This window comes from Rattus norvegicus, chromosome 8, assembly GCF_036323735.1.
Source record: "Rattus norvegicus strain BN/NHsdMcwi chromosome 8, GRCr8, whole genome shotgun sequence".
Lineage (NCBI taxonomy): Eukaryota > Metazoa > Chordata > Mammalia > Rodentia > Muridae > Rattus > Rattus norvegicus.
Window position 1 is genome coordinate 53707753 of NC_086026.1, and position 23348 is coordinate 53731100.

Below are 23348 nucleotides of genomic sequence, written 5' to 3' on the forward strand. Positions count from 1 at the left end.
TCCTTTCTTTCTGAAACAGGCAGTGCTCAGCACTGGTTGATCTCATTCTAGGTGAAGGGGCAGCGGGATAGAAGAAAAGTGTCCTGAGAGAAGAAGACTTGAATTCTAGTCCTAGGTTCACAATTCTAATTGTGCAACTCAGTAATTCCTTAAGTCACACAAGCCTTGCTTTTCTCATTTATGTAACGGGGCTATAACCCCTTCCTTGTGAATCCGTGGTAACCATTGAGGTAATACATGCAGTGCTTTTAAAAACTGTGTAGAATTTTTTTCCCTCCACGGGTCTGACATCCTATAGGATGGTGTTTTTGTGTGTGTGCTGTGAATGTATGTGTGATGCCTTTTGAGGTGAGGAAGAGTTTGAGAAGACAAAGGTTTCGCTTCCTCAAACATTTTCTAAGCATCCAATTTGCACTGCTGAAGGTTTAATTGAAAAAAAAAATTCAGTCTATGTCCTCAGTGGGAGGGGGGAATGTTCTTAGTGCAAAATGAATGTAGGTGGGTACAATAAAGAGGGGAGCTAGATGTGTGTGTGTGTGTGTGTGTCCGTCCAGGCTACTCCCACTCTTTTTTTTTTTTTTTTTTTTTTTTTTTTTTTGGTTCTTTTTTTTCGGAGCTGGGGACCGAACCCAGGACCTTGCGCTTCCTAGGCAAGTGCTCTACCACTGAGCTAAATCCCCAACCCCCTCCCACTCTTTCCAATCCGTGCAGATAGCACGGTAGGTTTCTCAGACCTCTCCCTAGCCTCCGATGCTTTGGGTGCTACTCCTCCCAAAGCCTTAGGAAAGGGGGAGGGTGGCTCCAAGGCCCCTTCCCCGCCCAGGGCCAACTGCCTCCTGCTAGCCGGTCGGGCGCCTTACCGAGTCAGACCACTGGGAGGCTGGGGGAGCCGGGTTGGGCGAGGAGTCGGGCGAGATGGGGGAGCTCTTATTTTGACAGGGGCCTCTCCCGGCTCTGGTATGAAGGCAGAAGGAGGCAGCCAGAGAGCCCCGATGCTTATTCAGGCTGGGGAGAGGAGCCGAGTGGAGGGGCGAGCGTGGCTCCGGCAGCGCAGGGGATCCCGGGGAGGCGGCGGCGCGCGGCGGAGCCAGTGGCCGGACATGCCCCGGATCCGGGGCCGCTGCAGCACCGCCGCCGCCCGGAGCCAGCCGGCCGGACGCCCGCACGCCTGGGTCCCCTGGCGCCGCGCCGCCCGGGGGCTGCGATCTGGACCCTCGGCATCCGACCAACAATAAGCGCCTAGACAGCCCCCTCCCCGCCCCGTGCCCGCCGTCCCCGCGGGCCTCGGGGAAAGTGAAAGGAGGAGGCGAAGGAAGGAAGGAAGGAAGGAAGGGAGGAGGAGGAGCAGGAGCGGCAGCAGCCGGAGCTGGGAGGTTTGGGCCGAGACCCCAGCCCGGAGCCCGGGCACGGCGGTGCGGTAGCTCTCCCGCTGCTGCCGGCGCCCAGGACCATGCTCCGCGGTTGGGAGGCAGGAACCCAGGCAACCAGCGCCTCCGGGATACCTGCTCGCGGGCCGGGCTGGTATTAAGATCAAGGCGTCCAGGATCAAAAAGACCACCGCCTGCCCGCCTTCTCCACGACTCCACCGTCCTGCTGGAGGATCCCAGTCCACCCAACGACCCTGATCTGGTTATGGCGTCCAGCTCCGGCCTGGCGTGAGGACCCCCGACCGGTGCGAGGTGAGGGTTGGTTTGGGGCAGAGGGCTAAAGTCATGCCAGGCCAGCTGGAGCGCGCCAAGCGAGATCCAGTTTAAATTGGGGAGGGGAAGCGCAGTATGATTGTCTCTTGCGTTCTAGCTCGCACCCCAGGCTGTTTAGGAAGCGGGGGACTCCTCTAGGGTCACCAGAAGAAATTCTTAGGTCCTCAACGAAGCTGGCACTCTCGGAGCACTACGAGAAGGGCTTAGTGGCAGCCAGGAGACCCTACCACCTTAGCGCAGAGAACAAGGCCGGCCTTGGGCCAGCTGGAGCAGGGAACTCTGCCCTGGGGGCTTCTGGGAGATGTAGTCCCCCTCTCAGGCTCACTAACTCTTGGGTCCTAGCACCCAGCACTCTTCCCCTGACTCGTGGGAGCCTCCTGGGGGAGAAGGGTTGGGACAAGAGTGAGAGGTTGGGTCCTCTGCCCCTAGGCACTGCCTCTCAGCCTTAGGAGCCAGAGGAGCCTCCCCTGCGAAGGATTCTGAGTGCTGTGGGCTTGGCTGGGGGTGGGGCAGTCATACAGTTCCTTGGAGGTTTCTCTGCACTGCCAAGGAAAGGTGGCTCCTGTCTTGATTCAAAAGAGCCCCTGGGGGGTGAGGGATATGAAGAAGAGAAGTAAGACTTAGGCCCTCTGCGTAGCTGGAGTATGGCCCTACTCCGAGGGCTGCTGGAATTTGGTTTCAGAGGATATGGAGGTCCGGCGTCTTCCCTCCCGCCGCCCCCACCCCACCCCCCTGGAGACGGAGAAATAGAACATCCCTCAAAGTCTGGGAGTCAAAAGAGTGTCTCTCTGGAGCAATGAAGCAAGGATTAGTTTCTGTCTGTCTGTCCAGCTTCCTTCCTTCCGGGTTTTTCTGACACCACCTTCCTCCCTCCTCCTTCTGTTCTGTCTGCTGCTTGGTGTGTGTGTGTGTGTGTGTGTGTGTGTGTGTGTGTGTGTGTGTGTGTGTGTGTGTGTTCATGTCTTGTCTGGGGGAACCTCAGCTTTAGGAGAATGAGTGTCATTTCTGAGAGAGGAAGGCTTGGTGTTTGCCTGAGCCCTAGAAGAGGTGTGTGCGGGAGGGTCTGCGGGCCCCCTTGGTTTTTTGCTCCGCCTCTTTCCCTCCCAATGAACTGCTTGGCGTTCTGTTTTCCCTGGGAATGTTGTCTGTCTCGTAGCTGCTATACCACCACCAATGCCAGTACCCACACTTCCTTCTCCCCCTCTCCTCAGCCTCTCCAGGGGTCAGTCTCTTCCCTAGGACAGTTGCTGTTTCCCAGAATGGACTTGGCTGCCTTCTCAGGCCAAGACCATGATCTCATGGCTCCAAGGGAAAAGTGTGCTCAAAGTCAGCTCTCAGGCCCCACAGTTGGGAGCCTCAGGATGGGGTGAGAATGCTAGAGGAAGGTGAGAAGCAGGGAGGGAAGCAGAACTCTGGTACCAGGAAGGAGAGCACTTTCTCTCAAGTGATCCGCCTGTCTGGCCTTGAAGGACCGGGGTTCTGTCTGCATGCTTGCTGCTGGAATTTCTTTTCTAAGTCGTGTCACTCATGCTTGGGATGGGGTGGAGGGGTTCACGAAGAGAGGAGTGGAGGGCTGGTGGGTCACAGAAATCTGGGGTTAAAGCATCCGTGCTAATTGGAGCTTGGTGATCTGGCTTGTTCAAAGTACACAGAGCACTCAGGACTCTGGTTAGCAAGTTCCTGGTATCTGGATTCAGCAGAAGCCTCAGGCTGGTGGGTTCAGCTTCAACAACCAAGGAGGCCAGTAGCCTGCTGGACAGAGACCTAGTGGGCAGCAGAGTGGCAGTGTCAACTCAGCAAGGGCCAGGTCGCCTGGCACTTGCTTTAGATGAAAGGAAATGTGTTACAAAGTAGGGGTGGCTGCTTTTGGGGGAAGCTGCTAGGACAGTACTCCAAGGAGTCCTGGAGTGAGGTGGGGGCGTGCGGGCACCACCAGAGTTGCAGGCAGCAGAAGCTCTGGAGTAAGTACAGGGAGTCAAAAGTCACCCTGCAGCCTCTCTCCTCCGGGAAACTTAGATGAGTTGCTGAAGGCACCCTCACCCTGCCTCTGGCTCTGCCTCAGGCTGAGGTTTTGTCCCAGAGCCCTGGGGCAGCTCAAGGGAGTCAGAGTGTCTGTGTCCAGTCTTCCCAGGATCAAAGGAAGCCCGGTAGGGAGTGGGGGTGGGGGACTGATGTAGTCCTGATGCCATGATTACTTTTCCTGAGCTTCTCCATTGCTGATAGTGAGGTACCTGAAGAGCCCGGGCACCCAAGGATGACAGGGAAATGGCATCCCTTGCTTCCTTGTACCAAGGCCCTGGGCACTGCCCGGGTGCTGACCTGGTGGGGGGAGGGGACAGAGGGGGATGGCACCGTGGGAAAGTGGGCAGACGTGGGAGCAAAGCGGTACAGGCTGGGTGCCCCAGGCAGGGAGCCTCTGCCAGGCCCGCTCTCCCTGGGGTGGGGCTGGCTGTTCCAGGGACTGGCTCAACCTGTTGAGCGCCTGGCTGCCGTAGCTTGGCATCTGTGCCCCTGCTTGCCAGCCCCAACAGATGCCCACCCATGGCCACACTGTGTACACTGCCCCAGGGATCTGAGGAAAGAGGCTCAGATTAGTCCAAGGAGCTTAGTAGGGATCCTTCCAGGACTGGGTATCTCTTCCAGGGATTGCTAAATTGTCCCAAGGCTGGACCTCTGAGTTCCAGAGCTGGAGCTGGTGGCCAGGACCAGGAGCTGAGGGGATAGATGGAGATAGATGGTCACAGCCCTGAAGAGCTGTTTGCAGCATGTCACTTGGATGGGTGGCCCTGAAGGCAGCCTGGAGTTACAGCCTGGAATTTCCTGCCGGGTGCCAGGGCCAGGCCTCCAAAGCCCCACCCCCAGCCTGGCCTGACCTCCCCTCCCTCCCTCCTTCACCCTCCCTCCCTCCCTCTGTCTACTTTCCCTGGAGGTTGGAGGAGGGGCAGTGAGAACATTCTGGCTAGCAGGGAAAGGTGACTTTCTGGGTGTGGGGGTACTCATGGGAGACCGAGGCGATTTCTCACGAAGACTTCTGGGACAGATGCTCCCTTAGCCAGTCCTGAATGTGGGGACATTTGTCCCTGTCTCTTGACTCTTACTAACTAGGGGAGCTGAGCTGAGGCACTCTTCTGGAGAAAAGGGATGCTCACCTTGTATGTGTAGGTAAGGGGTGTGGTGGCTTCTAACTCTCAGTCCTGAAGGGGAGCGGAGGCTCCCTTTGCCTCCGCACTTCTCCTGTCAGTGGCAAAAGCCACTGGAGGCCTCTCCTTTGCCCTGCGTCCAGCAGGCAGGGCCCTCCCTTCTTGATTCTAGGCCAGCTGCTGTTCCTAACTTGGTAGCCCTTTCCGGGTCCCCCTTCCCACTGGCTGAACCACCTCTGTCCGGCCCTTTCCTCCTCCTTGTCTTGGTAGCTGCAAATTGGTGTGTGTCCCCCCCCCCCACCCCCACCCCCAGCTTCAGGAATGGCCCTGAACCCAGCATTTCCAGCATTTCGAAACCAGGATTGTTTTGAAATCCTGAATGCTTCCCCGCTGCCCCCTCTGACTCCCCTCCCCACTCATGGCTCACTGTCTTCAAATCTGACTTTTTGCTGGGCTGCACTTGAGGTACTCCCTCTGAGTTTGTGTGCTTGCACATGGATACACATTGTACTACTCTGTATGCGGTGGCTCTGCGGGTGTCCCGGAGTGGGTGTGTCTGTGTCAGTATTCTGTGTGACTGGCTGACTGGCTGTGTCCAGAGCATTCTTTGGTTGCCTCTGAATTTGCCACTCTCACTGGTCTAAAGGAAAGTTTGGGCTATTTTAGTTGGTACCTTGAAAGTGTGTCTGCTTGTCTCTCACTTGTGTGTGTGTGTGTCTGGGGGCTCTTTCTGAGGAGTGTGCTGGAGGTGTGTCCCTGCTGTGTGCTTACGTTTCGTTTCGTATCTGTTCCGCCTCCTCCTCCACCCTGGGAACGTGTCTGGGGAGTGTAGTCACAGGTCTGCAGCTCCCTGGGACGTGGAGTCCTCTGCCCTTTGATAGGGAGGTTTCCTGGAGTAAGGCCCAAGCTTCTGGCAGCTCTGAGGCCTTGGAGAAAGAGTGGTGGAGTTGGGGAGACGCCTGGATAAGCTGTTGCCAGGGCCTGGTCCTCTCTTTCTCTGGCCTTGTATGCTCGGAGGCACCAGGCAACCCTGTGTCCTGAGGGTGTAGCGATGGCTGATAGAGGGAGCTTAGGGACTAAAGGGACATATTCCTTTCACCTCTGCAGTCACCTCCTTCACTGGAGACCAGGAACAGTCAGGCACAATTTACCTAGGAGTTTGGTGGTGAGTTTCAGGTTCAGAAAACTTGACTTCTCCACTTACAGTTGCTTAACAAAACAAACTCAAAATTTAATCCCAAGCAAAAGGCAGAGGGGCCTGGAATGCAGGCATTTGGGGTGAACCATTGCAGCCCTGGTCCAGGGGAACTGATGCCCCCCACCATTTACTTCCTACTTACTGACAGTGAGGTTCTGTATGGTGTGGGGGGTGGGTGGGAGGGCAGCTATGAATGTTTTGGTTTTTGTTTCTTCTGGCTAAAGTCTGAGTATTGGTAGTATATTTATGCTGGTTGGTAATATACACTAACTGGGATGCTCCAACTCCTTGCTAGGACTCAGTTTCCTATCTTAGGATCTGATTGCTTTTCTGGAAGTACCATGGTCAGTGAGGAGGATGATGGGCAGGGGGTGTTTCTGTGAGTGACGGGCCTGTGGAGGCCTCCCTCGGGGAGGTGGGCATAGGCTAGACTTCTTTCCCCTGAAGTGTCCTTTGGTCCCCAGTACAGTGGGAAGAAGGGAGTAGTGGAGACCCATGTTGGTACAGGGCTCAGTGACCCAGCAGGAGGAGGGCCTTGGCAAGGAATTTTCAGTTTGTTTCTCAATCTCTGTCTCTGAGACATGCACATGGGCACGTCACTGCAGACACCTCTGGGAGTTGAGTCTAGAAAAGTCACCTAGATGGTGGTAGGGCAGGGCGGTGCAGACGGAACCATAGGGAGACAGCCTCTTTCTGGTGGGCACGGTGTGCTTTCTGTCTCTTGTCACTAGAAGCTGGGAGCAGTCAGGGTCCCCTTCTAACAGCCCCATCTTGAGCCAAGAGTAATACAGGCTGCAGAGGGTTAAGTCTGGTTGGCAGGGACACCCCCCCACCCCAGTGCAGCAAGAGAGAGGGAGGAGGTTAGCAGCTTGCTCTAGTTGGCGTCTCTCCCAGAATTCTTCGGAAAAGAACTCCCCTTTGACCCCCAGTACAAACTGAGCCCAGCCACCAGCCTCCCTCCCTCCTGCTGTGGGAGCTTCACCCAGTGCTACTAAACTGCTAAACCGTCCTCGCCCCCAGGCCCTGGTACATAGACCAGGTGCCCAGGACTCTTTGTCTTTAGAGAACCAGGGTTATAGCCAAGGAGACCACATGGGTACATAGGAGCGAAAACCCTTACCCCTGCCACAAGTTAACCTGGGGATGGCTGGCTCTGGAAGCGGGGTCCTTGGGCTTCAGCCACCCCTCCCCCCAGGTCCTTAGGCCAGGACGTGGGAGTCCTCCACCCTCCCTCTCTCTGTGGGGCCAAGCTCTCAGGGAACTAAGTCTGAGGTCTTCCAGTGCCTTCTCCTTCCTGCTTCCAGGACAGGGAGGGGGGGTGGTGTGATGGGGCAGCTGGGTCAGGCCTGGATCCTGGCCAGTCCACAGAAGTCCTTGGTGTGTGTGTGTGCATAGGGGGTGTCTGAGCAACTCTGAGACTTCCTGGAGCTGTAGGTTGTCTGTGAATTGTACATGTTTATGGCTGGGGAGGGGGCTAGGGTTGGAATTCTGGGAGGATCAGGGGCATACATGGCTGGCCTGGGACTTTTAGCTGTGACCATTTCTCCACAGGGAGCCCCCATCCCAGACCACACCCCTGAGCCTGAACCTGACACACATTCCTCAGAGGTGAGCGGGTCCATGTGTTTTGTGCTGCTTTTTGGCCTTCCCATCCTGTCTGCAGTGGCCGCATCATCTTGGCTTAGCCTCCTGCTTGGCTCTTTCTGTCGGCTCCCTCCTCCTGGCTTTCTGCCCCACTTGCATTCTCCTCTGTCTCTAGGTGGGCAGTACTGCTGGAGTGTATGTGTGTGTGCGCGCCCTGGACAGGGAAGGGTTAAAGCTGGGTGCCACCAAAAGTTCTAGGCCTTCTTTAAGCCTCTTCTCCTGGTGGGAGGTGGGAGACTCAGAACTGTGTCCACCTGGAGGGCAAGGTAGATTTTTACGGCTGTCCCAATTACTTGTCTTCCCTCCTTGGCTTTGGCTTCTAGAGGTTGAGTCAAATCCAACATGCCCATCGGCCGGTCCACTGGCCACCAGCCACCACTGTAAGTTTGGTTTCTGCTTGTTGTCCTGGTTCCACAGGCGTGTACATACTCACAACACACACACACACACACACACACACACACACACAGAGGCACGTACGTACATAGCTTCCCTCCTCCCTCTTTCCTTACTTAGCAACAACTCTACATTCACAACAAACAAGCCTGTAGGCTCCTGTGGACTAGGGAAAGTCTGAGGAAGGGAAGGGGGGAGGTGCTTCTTTTTCCTGGACGGTCCTCTGGAGGGGGAAACTTCTAGTTCCTTCACCTAGTTTCCCAACCCCCAACTTTCCCTTTTGGAGGCCACTATCTTCCCAGAGGAAACTGTGCTTCTAACTCAGACGGTGAAAAAAAAGTGGGAAGAGGAGGGCCAGGTGGGTCAGCAGTGGGGCTGGGACTCCCGCCTTCTCTGGGAAGTCCCGCTTGACCTTTGACTCCCACCTAGGACTTGTGGGACGGCAGGACTTCTCATAGCCCCGGGGCATCTCTGCAGGAGCCTGTGCTAGAGCACTAGGAACTTGTCTTGGGACCATGCTGACTTGATAGAGACCTGGATGAGTGAGGAGGTAACGGACTGGGGGGGTGGGGGGTGGAGCTAGGGAGGCCCTAGAACTTTGCTCTTTGAGATCTCAGGCCTGGCTCAGCAGGGCACCTGTATAGAGGCCGCAGGGTTCAGGTCTCTCTTTGATCTCTTCCCCCAGGCAGGAACTGTGGCCTTTAGTGCAGGACCTGATATCCATTAGACCTAGGAGGAGGGTGCAAGGGTGCAAAGGATGAAGGCTAGGCCTGAACGCTGTGAGGGGCTGACACCATGCTGCATCTGCACAGGGCAGTGGCTAAGAACCCAATTGCTGGAGTGTTGAGCTCCAATCCTGATCCTGTAATGGTGGGCTATGTATTTTGGGCAAGCTACTTAACTCTTCTCACTTGCAAAGAGGGAATAATAAAAGGGCTTTCTAGGCCAGGAATGGAATGTCCAACAACTGAGAGGTAGAGGCAGGAGGATCATTTCAAGTTCGAGGCCATCCTGGATTACAGAGTAATATCTAGTCTCAAGTAGACAAGCCAGCAAACCCCAAACGCTCCAAGATCCTAAAAATAAAGTCTTTTCTAAGGCTGCCTGTGGTGGTAGGAGCCTGCCCATAGTTCCAACTGTTTTAGCAGCTGAGGGAGGATTCCTCTGTCCTCAGGAGTTCAAGGCCAGTCTAAGTAACATAGCAAGACCTTATCTCAGGAAATAATTAAAAAAAAAAAAAAAGCTATACTGGGGCTGTGGCTCAGTTGATAGAGTGCTTGCCTTCATCCACAAACTCCACGCTCAAGCCTAGGATGACATAAGCTGGGCATAAGGCAGGCGTGGAGGCACGTGTCTTTAATCCCAGCTCTCTGAAGGTAGAGACAGGAAGCTCGTGAGTCCAGCGCCATTCTTAGCTGCACAGTAAATTGGAAGACTATCCTGAGATAGAGGAGACTCTGAGAAGAGTGGAGCACATTACTGCTTGCTTACACTTCCAGGCAGAGGCAAGAAGAATGCGGTACAGTCGAGGCCAGCCTAGTCTTCACAGTGAGAGCCTGTCTCAAGAAGAAAACTGTTCAGATGGTGATGTTGTTTGCCTAGCAGACTCAAGGCCCTGGGTTCCATCCCAGGACTAGCTGGGGGGGGGGGGGAAGGAAACCAGACTTTTTGTAGAATTGTTCTGGAGGTTAAGTTAGGTAAAACATAGAACGAGTTTGTAGATGTTTGGCAGATATCAGAGATGCTTGGCTTTATTGGTTAATTTAAGCCCCTTGTGGGAGCTTTATCCTGGGGCTTTGGCCTAAGGGAGAGTTTAGGGCTTGGAGGAAGAACCCATCTAGGTCTTTAGACTCTAATGCCCTTGTTTTTGTATCTTGAGGCAAATTCTCACTGGGCAGACCAGGCTGGCCTTGAACACACAGAGCTCTCTAGCCTCTGTGTTTTGGGATTAAAGTTGTGAGGTACCACTGCTGGCGAGACGTACCTTGTTGCCTCAGTTTCCCCACTGTTGGTGCTGCCTCATACTGTGATTGCAAGTTTTGTAGTTGCCCTGGACCTAGAGAAGGACTTGAGTTTCCAAGGACTACCTCACCCCCACCCCATTCCTTTGTCTTTACCCTTGCATTTCTGGGCCCAGCCCTACACCCCCCCCCCCCCCCCCCCGCCTGCTTGCTTGCTTTAGTTTTGGAGCCCTTCCTACCATCCAACTCCTGCTGCTCTGTTCTGAACCAGACTGGAGGAAACACTCTGTCCTTAAATGGCTCCAATGGCCTCCTTCTTTCCCTCCTGGTCTAGGAGTCAGTGCCCTTCCTTGGGAAGAAATAAGGCAGTATGGAGCTGTGAGGTGGGTGGTAGTGGTTAGACCTGCCTCAGGTCTTAGGGTACCATCTTGAACATTTTCTAAATATGGAAGGACACTGCCTGAGAGATGAGTCAAGCACACCTGGCATCTCACAAAGGCAGGGAGGGCTATCCTCAAATCTATATGGAGAGCAGGGGCATGTCAGCACCCCTGGTATCCAGTAGGATACTCCTGGAATCCTTCCCTAAGAATGTTGAAGAAAGTCCAGTGTGTCTCAGGGCAGGGGCTTGGGGGGTGTGAATACTAGTGGGCAACCAGGATTCTCAAAGGTCCCGAGCTAGGACTGGAATGGTAGGGATGGAGCTTCTGGGTGAGGAGCCATGGTAGATGGCAGGGCTGGGTTGCCCACAGAAGAAAGAATCCATGTCAACAGGTGGTTAGGATCTGTGGATTAAGGAAGAGCAGGGCTTCTAGGTCTGTGGCCTGGGCTTGGCCCCCAGGTACTCTCTAAGGGCTTGGACTAGGAGGACTAGAGCCCTATACTGTGCTGCCCACCACCTCCTGGGACAGAGAGAACTTCCCCTTTTCTATGGACTCGGAGGTGAGGACTCATCTGCCTGCACCGTGGTGCTTCACTGTTGAGCCAGCCATGCCTCCTGTGCCCAGCCTCTGGGCCTGTTCCTTGGGCAGACTGGGGCTATTTTTGGGATTGGGCTGGGGCTCTGGGGCCGGTTTCAGATGTTCCAACGTGAACAGGAGAAAACGGGAACAGATGGCTGGAGGGTTCTGATCAGTGGGTCCTGCTGGGAACAGGGTTATTTTTAGGACCTTGTTAACCCTTTTGGGGCTCTGTGGGGCCACCCTGAGAGGTATTACCCGTTCTGGTTGAGAAGAGAATGGGCTTCCTCCTTGGGCCTCCAGTCCTCTAGGACTGCTTGTCAGTTGCCCTTTCAGTTCAAGACCTTCTCTTTAGAGAGAACTATGGCTCCACACTGCATGTATTTCCAAAGGGGACAGACTGGGGGATTGCAGATCTCTGGAAGAGAAGACCCCTTCACTCTTCACTTACCTCAGACCTGAGGCTGAGGGAGCTTCGGATGGCTGCTCTCTGCATCCACGCTCTGGATTGGAGAAAGGCACAGAATCCCGGGGGGGGGGGGGTGCTCGGGGAGGATGCCTGTTGGTAGAGTGAACAAGCTTCTTCAGAGTGCAGAGAAAGCCATGTCCTGTGTAACACAAGTGCGATGCTCAAGGGCCCTGCTTGCCTGAATGCTCACAAGGCGCTTCTCATCACAGATGTAACTTCGTGACACACCACATTCTTGGGTACTAGGAAAGAGATTGCCCAAGGGACTTGGTTGAGGGCTAAGGTGCCATAGACATGTTTAGGTAGTTTCTGGAAATTAACTCACTTTGTAATTTTTGTAATTGAGTAAACTGAGGCTGGTGGTGGTGGTGGTGGTGGAGGTGGAGGAAGAGGAGAGGTGGACAAGGTTCTGCAGTTTAGAAGAGGCATGACGGGATTGGTGTTCTATCTGCCCAACTACAGGTTATTCTGCTGTTGTAACCTCATGCATGGCAGGATGCATGGTCAAGGATATAGTAGCTACTGTAACTTGTAGGGGGAAGGTTTATGGAGTGGATGTGGGAAAGGAGACTTTAGGACAGGGGACCCTGCGCTCACAGTCCTGAAAGCCCTTCTTGCCTGAGGGTGCCAGGACTGACACTAGAAACCGGGTTTGGCCTTCCTGTCTGCCCTGCAGGAGATCACAGGCACACATCCGGTCTCATCACCCCACCCCCACTAGCCCTGGCCCACAAGCCCCTGCTTCCTGGAGGGTCATGGCTATCTGTATGTCAACGTAGACCGAGCTACATGGCTACTCGGGTGCTGCTGGTGCCAAGAGCTTGGAGCTAGGACAGAGGATGTGTCTGCTTCTGGCAGTACCTGGGGGAGAGAGCAGAGTGCGGCAGGCAGGCAGTCTTTGGGCGAGGTCCCGCCCGTGGTGTGCTGGCTGTGCCAGTGGCCTGCCCGCACTCCACCTTCCACAATGGCCCCATTGTTTCTAGTAGCCAGGCAGTTTGGAGGAGGTTCCTCAGTCACCCATGCCCCCCTAAATAGGGGCCCGATTAACCCCTTGGGAGATGAGGACCAGGTGAAGCCCCCCCCCCCCCCCCGGAAGCTACCTGGCTTGTTTTTTTTTTCTCCCTGTTGGAGGAGCACGGCTTGAGAAGTCACTCCACGTGCATACAGCAACAGGCCACCTCCTAAAATCCCGGGTCTCCTATCAGGGAGAGGTAGCACCTAGACCCTCCCCCACCCCCACTCTGGTACAGGTGCCAGGGGGCAGGAAGTGCCAGTAGGGTGGCAGTGGTGTCCAGATATATTTGGGCGGTGGGGCTAATTCCAGCCACCACCGTCGGCTCTGCTGGCTCCTGTGCTCTCCTTTCCTTCCTGTGAAACCAGAGCTGGGTTGGGCCTAGCTCAGGATTTCGGTGGATTTAAAGAGGCAGCCCATCTCTGCCAGCCTGGCTTCCTCTCCCCCTCCTCAGGTGGGGTCTAAGGCCTAGAGAGGCCGGGAGGCCTTTGAGCACCTCCTTTGCCCTGGGCTAACCCCTGGCCCGGGCCTCAGTCAGGGTACTAGCACTCCTCTCTCCCAGAGCCTTGGGCGGGTGGGGTGGGCGGGGGTGGGCTGTGGTTTCCTGTGTTGGCTGTTTGTGCCTGGCCCAGAGTGCCCGCTGCCTGCCTGGGCTTCCTGCCCTGTCTTGTTTCCTAGTGCTCTCCCCCCCTCCCCACCCCTCTCCCTAAGGGGAGGGAGTAACTAGGGATTGGGCATCAGTCTTTTGGGGGCACCCTACTGCCAGGTCATGATTGCTTCCTGAGGTCTGGACTCACTGGTAATGGCTGAAAGAGTGAGGTGAACTTAGGCCTGTCCCAGCAAGGGCATTTGTCCCCACAAGCTCCAAAGGGACAGTGGTCCAGCAAGAGTAGAACTACCCTCCCACAGGCATTCTGTTTCAAGATCCTGCATTGCAATGGTCTAGATCAGCAGACTTCATGGTCCTTCAGGGTTAGGATTGTATGACCTTACCCTGGGGCTATAGGTGGGGCAGGCTGGAAACTCCCAGCTGAAGCCTCCCAAGCAAAACTGGTTTATTTGCATGGACTCCTGGGAGGGGAGTTATGCCAGGAACCACAACAGGGAGGGAGTTGGGGGTAGGGGTGGGCTATTCCCCCCAAGCCTGGAAGTCCCCACCTCGAGGGTCCCCACCAGAATAACATCTTGGGTCCTTGGGTCTTTAAGCTAGGTTCTGAACCCCAGACCTCCCTATCTAGCTGAGTTACCACTTCAGGGACAGAAGCAATTTGAGTGCTACAAGGGAGCTTGTGAGGATGAGGGGACACCAGGAGAAAGGGGAATTGGGACATTATCTTGGGAACTGAATCTCCCTCAGCCAGAGGCCAAGAACCTTGTCCTGGTGTATCACACATTTTCTTTTCTGGAAGTCGCTGTATGTTGGGGACATGGCCCTCTGAGTATTTCTCACTGCCCCTCGGTGTCCTTGGTCTTGCCAGGATTGTACATGGGTCCCCTGATGAAGTATTTGCTCAGCTGATGACATCATTGGCCCTGAAGTGAGTTGCATTTTCGTTGTTGTCATCATCATAGTTGTGTTTGTGATAGCATCTCACTACACAGCCCTAGATGGCCTGGAATCTGGTATGTAGCCTGGGATGGCCTTCAAATCAGAAAGCCGGTCTACTTCTACCTCCCGAGTTGATGGGATTGAAGGTGTAAGCCACCACACCCAAGCAGAAATATTTATTTTGTAGAGAGAGTCTTCTTCTGGAACCCACTGTGTAGCCCGTGCTGATCTTGAATCCACAAACATCTTCCTGCCTCAGCTTCCTGAGCGCTGAGACTCTTGGGCTGAGCCGCAATTCCTGGCTTCTCTGAGATAGTTGTGAGCAGGACAGTGAGACTGGTGAGCTGGCTGGTTTGGTCAAGCAGACTCTCAGATGCTCGCCCAACTGGAGAACAGTTGTGATGAACAGGGCTGACACAAAACACCTGGGGGCTCTGGCCATAGAGCCCCCTTGTCCCCCTCCTCTCACTGGGATTGTTCTCACGGACCCTCAACCTGTGGCCTACCCTTATTTTTACACAGTGGAAGCCCGTGACACCCACTTTAGGCTTCTTGTTTCAGAAGCTCACTAAGTATCCTAAGGCTGGCCTGGGTCCTATCTCAGTCTCCCAAGTGCGGGGATCATAGACCTGTGCCCAGTATGCCTGGGTCTGGCTTCTTTGTCTCAGCCTCTTTGCTCCAGGCACATTCTCCTGAGTTTGCTTCTGGCCTTTCTTTAATTCAGGTGACTTGCACCTGCTCCCTGTTTGTGAACACATGTCACCCTTCCCCAGTCTAAGAGCGTGGAGTTCCCAAAGCCCAGCCTACCCTGATATGCCAGGTCTCCAGGGGCTTCCAGTCTGGTGCTAGGGAGGCTCCTTACTCATTCCGTGCAGAAGCATTTCCCTGCCAACCATCAGCCTCTCAAGGCTCCACGCCGGGTGTCATCTGGGACTGAGCATGGAGGAAGAGGGGTCTCTGGGAGCTAGGGCCAAGTCTGTCTGCTGACTGAAGGGCACACAGGAAGATGCTAGATGGGAAAGCCCTGACTCATCTGTGCTTACCTCAGCTTGCCCCACAGCTGGGTGGGAGCAGGAGGTGGTGTCCTAGGGGCACACTTCAGATTGACAGGAGCCATAGAAGAGGACCAGTTTCCTAACAACCCCTCCTTGGATTGTTATAGTGGTGGTCCTCCCCCTTCCGCCCGTAGCTTTTTGGGGAAGGTTTTGAGACCAAATCTTGCTAGGAAGTTTAGGCTGTTCTGGAACTCACGAGTTGGACTTTGTGATCCTCCTGCCTTAGCTTCCCAAGTGCTAGGATTACAGCAATGACTCACTGTGCCAAGGCTGGGTCTCCAGTTTTTGAGACCCCTTTAACAGAAAGTACTAGGTGGCTCATCCTCATCTCCCTTCACAGGCGAGAAGTTCTGGGGCCTCAAATGTGAAAAGACCACTGTTTTGATTTAGACTGAGATGAACAGTCAGGGTCCCAGGGTAACACTGTAGTACCTGGAATGGGGGTCCTGGGTCACCCATGCTGTCATGTGACCCAAGAGCACACAGCTTTTCCCAGACCTCAGTTCCTCCTGAAACTGGGAGGACAACTATAGCTTTGAGAATCAACTAGGGATGGAGGTGAGGGCTTAAGCAGCATGTCCTCAATTGACCAGGGAGTCCTCAGTGACTCCTGCCTCTCTGTCCTTCCCTGGTTTGTGTGTGTGTGTGTGTGTGTGTGTGTGTGTGTGTGTGTGTGTGTGTGTGTGGTGTGTGTGTGTGTGTGTGTGGTGTGTGTGTGTGTGGTGTGTGTGTGTGTGTGGTGTGTGTGTGTGTGTGTGTGTGTGTGTTGGGGGGGTGCTTGTTACAAACTAGGCCCTGGACTTTGGAACCTTTTCCAGAGACAGAGTTGGAGTGGGGAAGGCCAGTGTTCTACAGGGTTTAAGGTTAGACGCCCACACTGTACCTGACAGGGCCCCCCCCCTGACTTGGAGGACCCAGCCCAGCTTCCAGCAGCTGAGCAGGGAGCAGGAGGAGTGTGTACGGGTGTGTCTAGCTGGACCTGTCACGGGGAAGAGGCTCTAGAGCCCAAGACTCCTCCCCTTCCCTCCCCCACCTTTTACCGGGATCTCTGCTGGGGGCGGGGAAAGGGGACAGAGCAGGGGGGCGGTTGGGTGAGGCGTCTGTGTTTGTGTAAGTCAGCTTGTTGGTGTATCTGTGGCCCTCTATGTATTCTTTGTGACTGTCGGGCTCAACTTTCTATGGCTCCCTTGTGTCTGGGTCTCAGCCTTCACATCTGTTCAATGAGTCCGCCGGCTATCACTCCGCTGGGTGGCCTAGATGTCTGTGTGCCCCAGGCTGCCCCGCGGCTCCTGCTGGTTCGCGCTGTCCAGTCCCTCGGGCACACCTCCGCCGGCTGGCCGTGAGCGTCTCTAGTTTCCTGGGCTCCGTGCGTGTCTTTGTCTCCCTGTCCACGTGTGAGCTGTAAGTGTGCGTGTGAGTCAGAGTTCGGGTGCTTGTGGGTCTCTTTAAGTCCCAGCTCTGTGCACCCAGTCTGCCCGGCCGGCTAGCGCCCAGTCAGTCCCTAGAGGACTTGTCCATGTGTCTGTCCGCGCGCCCTCCAGTGGACCCGGGAGATCCAGGCTGCAGCCCTGTCCGCCTCCCTCAACCTCGCTAGCTGCCTCGCTGGCTCTCTCGCTCTTAGCTCGCTCTGTCTCTACACTCGGGCTTTGCTGAAGGGGGCGGGGTAGGGGGGGTGCAAGGGAGGGGGGAGGGGAGGCTCCTGCATTCTTGCGGTCGGGGAGGAATCTGAGCCAGCGTTACTGGTCTCCAAAAGAGCCCAGCTGCAGCCCCGGGGCCCCGCCAGGCCTCTCGCTGCCCGCCCGGGCCTGCCGGGATGGGCACGGGCTAGGCCTGGAGCTGGGGGCGGGGCAGGGCAGTGCGCCCACCCCGGCCCCTGGGAGGCTGCAGCGCCCGGGGACAGGGCGCAGTACTGGGGCGGGGCGTGAGGGATTCCCGAATCCTGGGTGAGGGGCGTGTCTCGGAGCGGGAGTCCCCCAGTGGGCCAGAGCAGACCTCGCAGCCGCCCCACGCGTCACTTTTGCGACCAAGCCTATTAGTGAATTCTGACTTTACAGCCCTTGGAGGGGGGTGCCTAGGGTGGGAGGCTTGCTAGATACTTCAAGCTCCCCCGAGGACAAGGTGTGGAAGGGATGGGGACTGGACTGGTCTTTAGGATTGAGAAGTCCTCTCTTTCCAATCCTACCCTACCCTATCCAGTTCCTTAGTCCTGGGGCTTTGGGTTCTCCCCTTCCCTTCATACACCCCCTCCCCAAGTCACAAGTTTTCTCTTTGGGGCTTGTTGCTGCAGTCCCTGCTCCAGTACCGAGTACCTGGCTGGGCCCTGGGCACGCACAGGGGTCGTAGCCCCACTGTGTGTGGGAGCCATGAGGATCCTGGCTAACAAGACAAGGTGTGTGGGTGTCACGGAGGGTGGGATATGTGTGTATGGAGAGTGGGGAAGGGAAGGGCCCATAGTGATGGTGAGCTGTGCTGGCTTGCCGAGGAGCCCCTCAGGCACCTGGCTTCCTGGCCACCAGTGGGTTGAAGGGAAGTAGAGTGGTAAAGTCTGGCCCCAGGCAGGAGCTGGCAGTCAGCCTTAGCGCCTGGGCCCAGGGGGCAGAGGAGACTGGCAGCTAGCTTTGCTTGCTTCTGGTCCCTTCTTCCCTCCTAAAACCGTTAGAACAGACTCTCATCCTACCCTACTGTTGGGGGTATGATGGCGCCCTCCAGCCTCAGTCTAGTTGGGGGTAGGAGCTGGAATGGGGGTGGTGCCTGCCTCCCTCCTCCCCAGGAGAAGCGGGCAGACAGGGCCAGGCGGCAGCAGCAGGACAGCAGGGCTGAAATAAATCTGAGCTGGTGTGGAATGAGGGGGGATAAATATCCTCTCCCGTGATGTGATCTTTCCAGCGGCTATTAATAGGTCTCCGGGGAGGGGGAGGCGGTGGGGGGAGCGGGCTGGAGCTTAAAGGGCCCGCAGCCTAGGCTGCGGGAATCCTTGGCTTCAAGCTGTACTCTTGTCTGCTTGACATACCCCCCCACCCCCATCCCTGCCTGCAGACAGCGCCTACTGGCCCGCCCTCTTCAGGCCTTCCCCTTTAGTCTCTGGGGAGTCTTCTGGACCTGTGGGTACCACTCTCCGGTTGTGCTTTCCCTGGTCCCCTAGGGAATAGGGCTCGGGCTTGAGCAGTGACTCACAGGTCCTGTGGCCCTTCTCAGCTAGTTGTTAGGGCACAGCATAGTTGAGGTTTGGGGCCTTGGGAAGGAGTCTTAAACCCTAGAAGGTGCTAAGAATTCATCAAATGCTAGGGAGAAAGAAGGGGCTGCTACAGAAGCTGGTAGATCACTGGGGCTGAAGGTAAATAGATTCTGCCAAGTTAAAGCCCTAGGTTTCCATTTGATTGGGCCTAGAAGATAAGGAGCACTGCTTCATCTCCACTCCCCTAGGGGACAGAACTCTGCTGTTATCTGATGAACCACACAGAGGTAGAGAATAGCAGGTGGTCTCAAGATAGCACCTAACCATCCCCTGCATTGTTAGGTGAGGCGGGAGAGCTAAAGTCCAGGCATGCCTAACTCCTCCTCGCAGGATTAATCTTTGCTGTTTCTCCTCCTTTTCCCCAGGTTACCCCACCCCAGGAGGAGAGAGGCTCCAGGGAGTCCACCGCTGTCCCCTCGAGGCCACTGCCCCCCTGCCCCAGCCAAGCCAATGCACCCAGAAAATAAATTGACCAATCATGGCAAGACAGGGAATGGAGGGGCCCAATCCCAGCACCAGAATGTGAACCAAGGACCCACCTGCAACCTGGGCTCCAAGGGCGTGGGGGCGGGGAGCCATGGGGCCAAGGCCAACCAGATCTCACCCAGCAACTCAAGTCTGAAGAACCCCCAGGCAGGAGTGTCTCCTTTCAGCTCCCTCAAAGGCAAGGTGAAGCGAGAGCGGAGTGTGTCCGTGGACTCTGGAGAGCAGCGAGAAGCCGGAACTCCATCCCTGGATTCAGAGGCCAAAGGTACTGTATTCCCTCACGTCTTCTAGACTTTAACATCAGAGACCGTCCCTACTTGGTTCTCATCCTGAGTTGCCATCCAACATGTACTGTTTGTAGTAGCTTTCTCTTACCTGTACCCAGCAGTCAACCAGTTCATTCCAGAGTGGGGCTGGTTAGGGTGCCACTCATGGAAAGGCCCGACAGCAGAGTGATAGTATTCCTAGTTCCACTGTCCTCCACCTTCCTATTGTAGCCCCCAGAGTGGGAGAGGGAAGTGTCTGGGGTGAAGATCAACCCCCCACCCCCATCACCCCTGAATGTCCTGGCTGGTGGGAGCCTTTTGGGGAACAGGCACTGGGGCCTGGAAGAGTCACAGTGGCTCCTCCCGCACCCCCCCCCCCCCAGCCCTAATTAGAACCAGTTGTGGTTGGGATTATGCTGTACTGGGTGGGGGGGGAGGGGAGACAGGCAGCCAGGGTTGGAGAAAGAAATCAGAAACAAATGGTGGTGTGGTGGGGGCCAGGGACTGGCAAAGTGCCCACCGTGGTCTGGGCAGTGCCCTTTAGGGTGGGGCACTTAGGAGAATGGTCTGGGAGGGCCTCTGCATGTGGAAGGACTAGGCCACATTGCCACACATTCTTACTCTCCCTGCCTGTGTCCTGCCTGGGCAGAGGTGGCACCCCGGAGTAAACGGAGGTGTGTGCTGGAGCGGAAGCAGCCATACAGTGGGGATGAATGGTGCTCTGGACCAGACAGCGAGGAGGACGACAAGCCCATTGGGGCCACCCACAGTGAGTACTCATTGATTCTGTGCCTGATGGTGCCCTCCCCCTGGTGTGTGCCTGTGACTCTCCTAAGGGAGCCTCCTTACCTAGGGCTTTAAGGGATTGTTCAAGGAATGGCATGGATCAGGAGCCCAGGTTCTTCCTCAGTCCTGCTTTTGACTTTTCCCTATCAATAGTGTGTGTGCTACCCACGTTCTCACCTTCCTTTCCTTCCTCTCTCCTTCCCTCCCTCTCATTTAAGGTCTCTCAGGTAATCCTTTTTCTGGACAACGCACCTACATGTCTAACAGATTTCATGGCCTATGCTGCCACCTACTGGTCAGTGGAGGATGGGCAGGGAAGGTCTGGCTTCTCAGGGAATCTCTTAGCTTGGCTTTGCAAAGCCTTGCTAAGCCTAGGTGTGAACTGACACTTAACTGTGTCTCTGGTTCCTTTCTCCAATCTCTAAATGACGCTCGGGAAAAAAGCTCGTGGTGCATTTCTAGGATGAGATGTGGATGTCAGTTAGTGGCCGTTCCTCTCATTCTTTTTTTTTTTTTTTTGGTTCTTTTTTTCGGAGCTGGGGACCGAACCCAGGGCCTTGCGCTTCCTAGGTAAGCGCTCTACCACTGAGCTAAATCCCCAGCCCCTCCTCTCATTCTTTAATCCATCCTTCTGTCCCTAAGACCTGAGACTTCCTTCTGTTTCCAACTTAAGCTCGTAAGAAACTAGCCAGAGAAGGTTAAATCCTGGGTTGTCGTTGTTGTCATTGGAGACAATATCTCACTGTGTAGCCCTTGCTAGTCTGGAACTCGCTATGTAGATTAGGCTAACCCGGAACTCACAGAGATCCTCCGCCTGCCTCTGCTTTCCCAGTGCTGGGATTAAATACGTGTGCCATTATGTCTGGTTAAACTGTGTGCTGCCTATAGGCAGGAATTAAGGAGAGGAGAAAGAGAAATGCACTTGCTACTTAGTTCTGTCCTCATAGCTACCTATGGGGAACGTGATCTGATGACAGTCACAGCAGAGGACAGTCAGCAAGTAGGGAATGAGTGGACCCTACTGGGGAGTGTCCAGCAAGAAATCCCCACACCTGGCTGGGACTGCCAAGGACCCATGTGACTAACTAATGCTGTATGGGCTATGTTCGGTCTCTGCATGGATGCTTGAGTGGTAGAACCTTTCACTGCTTCCTGGGACAGGGACCTCCTGTCACCCTGAATTTGCTTCTGTAACGTTAGCCTGTATCATTGTAGAAGCTTTGAAAGATACAGAGTGTCCCCATTAGGTTTTCCATATGCTACTTGAGTAGCACTTAACCTGTTGGGAACACTTTTTGAGCAAATCTTTATCCAGTTGTTACTTTATATGTAGATGGTTCTAGAATACTGACTACTCATCCCGTAACTCCCATGTTCTTATTATGCAGGGCTAAAAAGCACAACTGGATGCCCTTGAGAAAGGGCTATTTTCAGAGTGCCTGGATGGACAGCAAAGAAATCAAACCAACCACTTAAATAAAAATTTATTGACAATAAATAATTTTATACATTAAAAAAGAACCCTTAACACACACAAAAAAAAAAGAAAGAAAGAAAGAAAGAAAGATACAGAGTGATAAGAAATTGCTAAGATCCCATGACCAGCCTCTTTTAGATGGAAAACCTTTCAGTGGAGACCAGGTTTCTTGTAGTACAGACTAGCCTCAAGCTTGCTATGTAGATGAGGCTGGCCTTGAACTCCTGATCCTCTTGCCTGTCCCTCCCAAGGGCTGGGATTATAGTCTTGTGACACCATGTCGTTCAGCAGCATTCAACTGTGCAATTGAATTCTTCACATGCAGCAAGACAGACTGACAGGCTCAGGGACCAGGCCCCTTCACTTACATCCCTGGGATTATAAACTTGAGAAAGGAGTTCTGATTTCCCTTCTATAGAAATGATCTTTATCCTGTAGATTTGGCACAGGGAGAAAGTGAGTTAGGTATATGACATACTTTGAACGGTGTTAGCTTGTATTGCTGTTATGGTACTAGAAAGTTCCTTCTTGTGATAAACTCTGCTTCCTTCTCTAGCATGCAGAAACCTGTCGTGTGTTCTGATTTACACCCTGGGCCTATGGTGGCTGCTGCCTTGGCCAAGTTCTTGTGTTTTCGGAAGTGCTGGCACATGCTGTCTGTAGTCTGAAGGCTTTGACTTGTTTCTCTTGGATCCTCATCCCCTAAACCCACTGATGACCAGCTGTGGATCTTATCTATGCGAGAAGGGAATGTCAGGCTTGTGACCATGGAACAAAATCTGTCTTGCTGCTGAGGGATACTCTGGGAATGTTCTGAGTATGTCGGTCTGTGATATTGCGAAATATAGATTTGATCTTCTGTTGATTCCTGGCCTACTACTCTAAAACCCTGGGAAGGTCCAAAGGGAGAAGTGTTTTTTCGTTGTTCAGTTTTCTTTAATGCTGTTTTGACTGGTGTGTCTGGCAGCCCTGAGGTAGCTTCTAGATGGAGCCTGATGACTGGAAAGATCAAACAGGATTAGAGGTTTAGAGCTTTCGGTCCCACACTCCAACCTCGTAAAGGGAATGGGGCTGGAAGTTGAATTGGTCATCTGAGGCCAATGGTTTAATGAAATATTTCTAATGTAAAAAACCCAAAAAGAGGGCTAGGTAGATGGCTCAGTTGGGAAAAACTTGTCTCCCAAGATTTCAGATTCTCAGAACCCACACAGGAAGCTGGATACAGTGGTACCTGCCTGTAGTAAGCCCAGGGGTGGCAGCACTCAAAGTGGAGGTAGACAGGTTCTCTGGAAGCTCATTGGCTAGCTACTCTGGTGTGCATGATAAAGTCTGAGAGCCAACACCCAAACGTTCTCTGTAGACCTCCAAATGTGCCCTTTGCCCTTAAACTGTGTATGTGCACACCTGCCCCTCCCCTGCAAAATCCAAAAGGATTTTCACTCAGAGAGGTCACAGAGGCAAATGCTCTTTCTCACATGACTTGCGAACTGTGTTCATCTCACCTGTCTCCATCAACAGCATCATTTTCATCTATTGTGTGTGCATGTGAGAGTGTATGTGACTGTGCGTATGCGTGTGTGTAAGCCTGTTGTTGATGGGGACACCGCTATATGATTCTTGGTGATCAGAGGTGACCAAAGTCATCTTGCATTGATCATTTTGTGAAAGCCTTTCGGACTTCAGTTGAAACTGATGTTTTGATTCGTGGCATAGTAACGGGGTGTGTGTGTGTGTGTGTGTGTGTGTGTGTGTGTGTGTGTGTGTGTGTACACTACATGGTGCATGAGTATGGTGGTCAGAAAAAATTTGTGGGTGTCACTTCCTCCTTCTAGGGTCATGGGCCTGAGGAGGTTGTCAGGGTTGACAACCGGTGCCTTTACCTGCTGAGCCATCTCAGGTCCTGTAGTGTCCTTGTGATAAACAGAAGCAAGGCATTTCTTCCAGCTGCTCTAGCATCTGGAACCTGGAAAACCTCAATGTACAGGTCATTCACAGGCAGGGTTGGGAGGGGAGAG

The 23348-nt window shown here is 54.4% G+C and overlaps 1 protein-coding gene across 5 annotated transcripts in view; it reads left to right on the top strand.

Annotated features, from left to right (window-relative positions):
• Positions 1-1017: 1017 nt before the first annotated feature.
• Positions 1018-23348, top strand: part of Bcl9l (BCL9 like) — a 30111-nt gene continuing 7780 nt past the window's right edge. Inside the window, exons 1-5 of one of the 5 annotated variants that reach the window (NM_001106817.1) lie at positions 1018-1679; positions 7590-7646; positions 17371-17472; positions 18684-19069; positions 19720-19839. In NM_001106817.1, the coding sequence (NP_001100287.1) occupies positions 17447-17472; positions 18684-19069; positions 19720-19839 (532 nt within the window). In that variant the 5' untranslated portion in view covers positions 1018-1679; positions 7590-7646; positions 17371-17446. Of the gene's footprint in view, positions 1680-4056; positions 4863-7589; positions 7647-17370; positions 17473-18683; positions 19070-19719; positions 19840-23348 lie in introns of those variants that run through there. The other 4 variants (XM_017595551.3, XM_006242923.5, XM_039081056.2 and 1 more) reach the window with 4 other exon arrangements.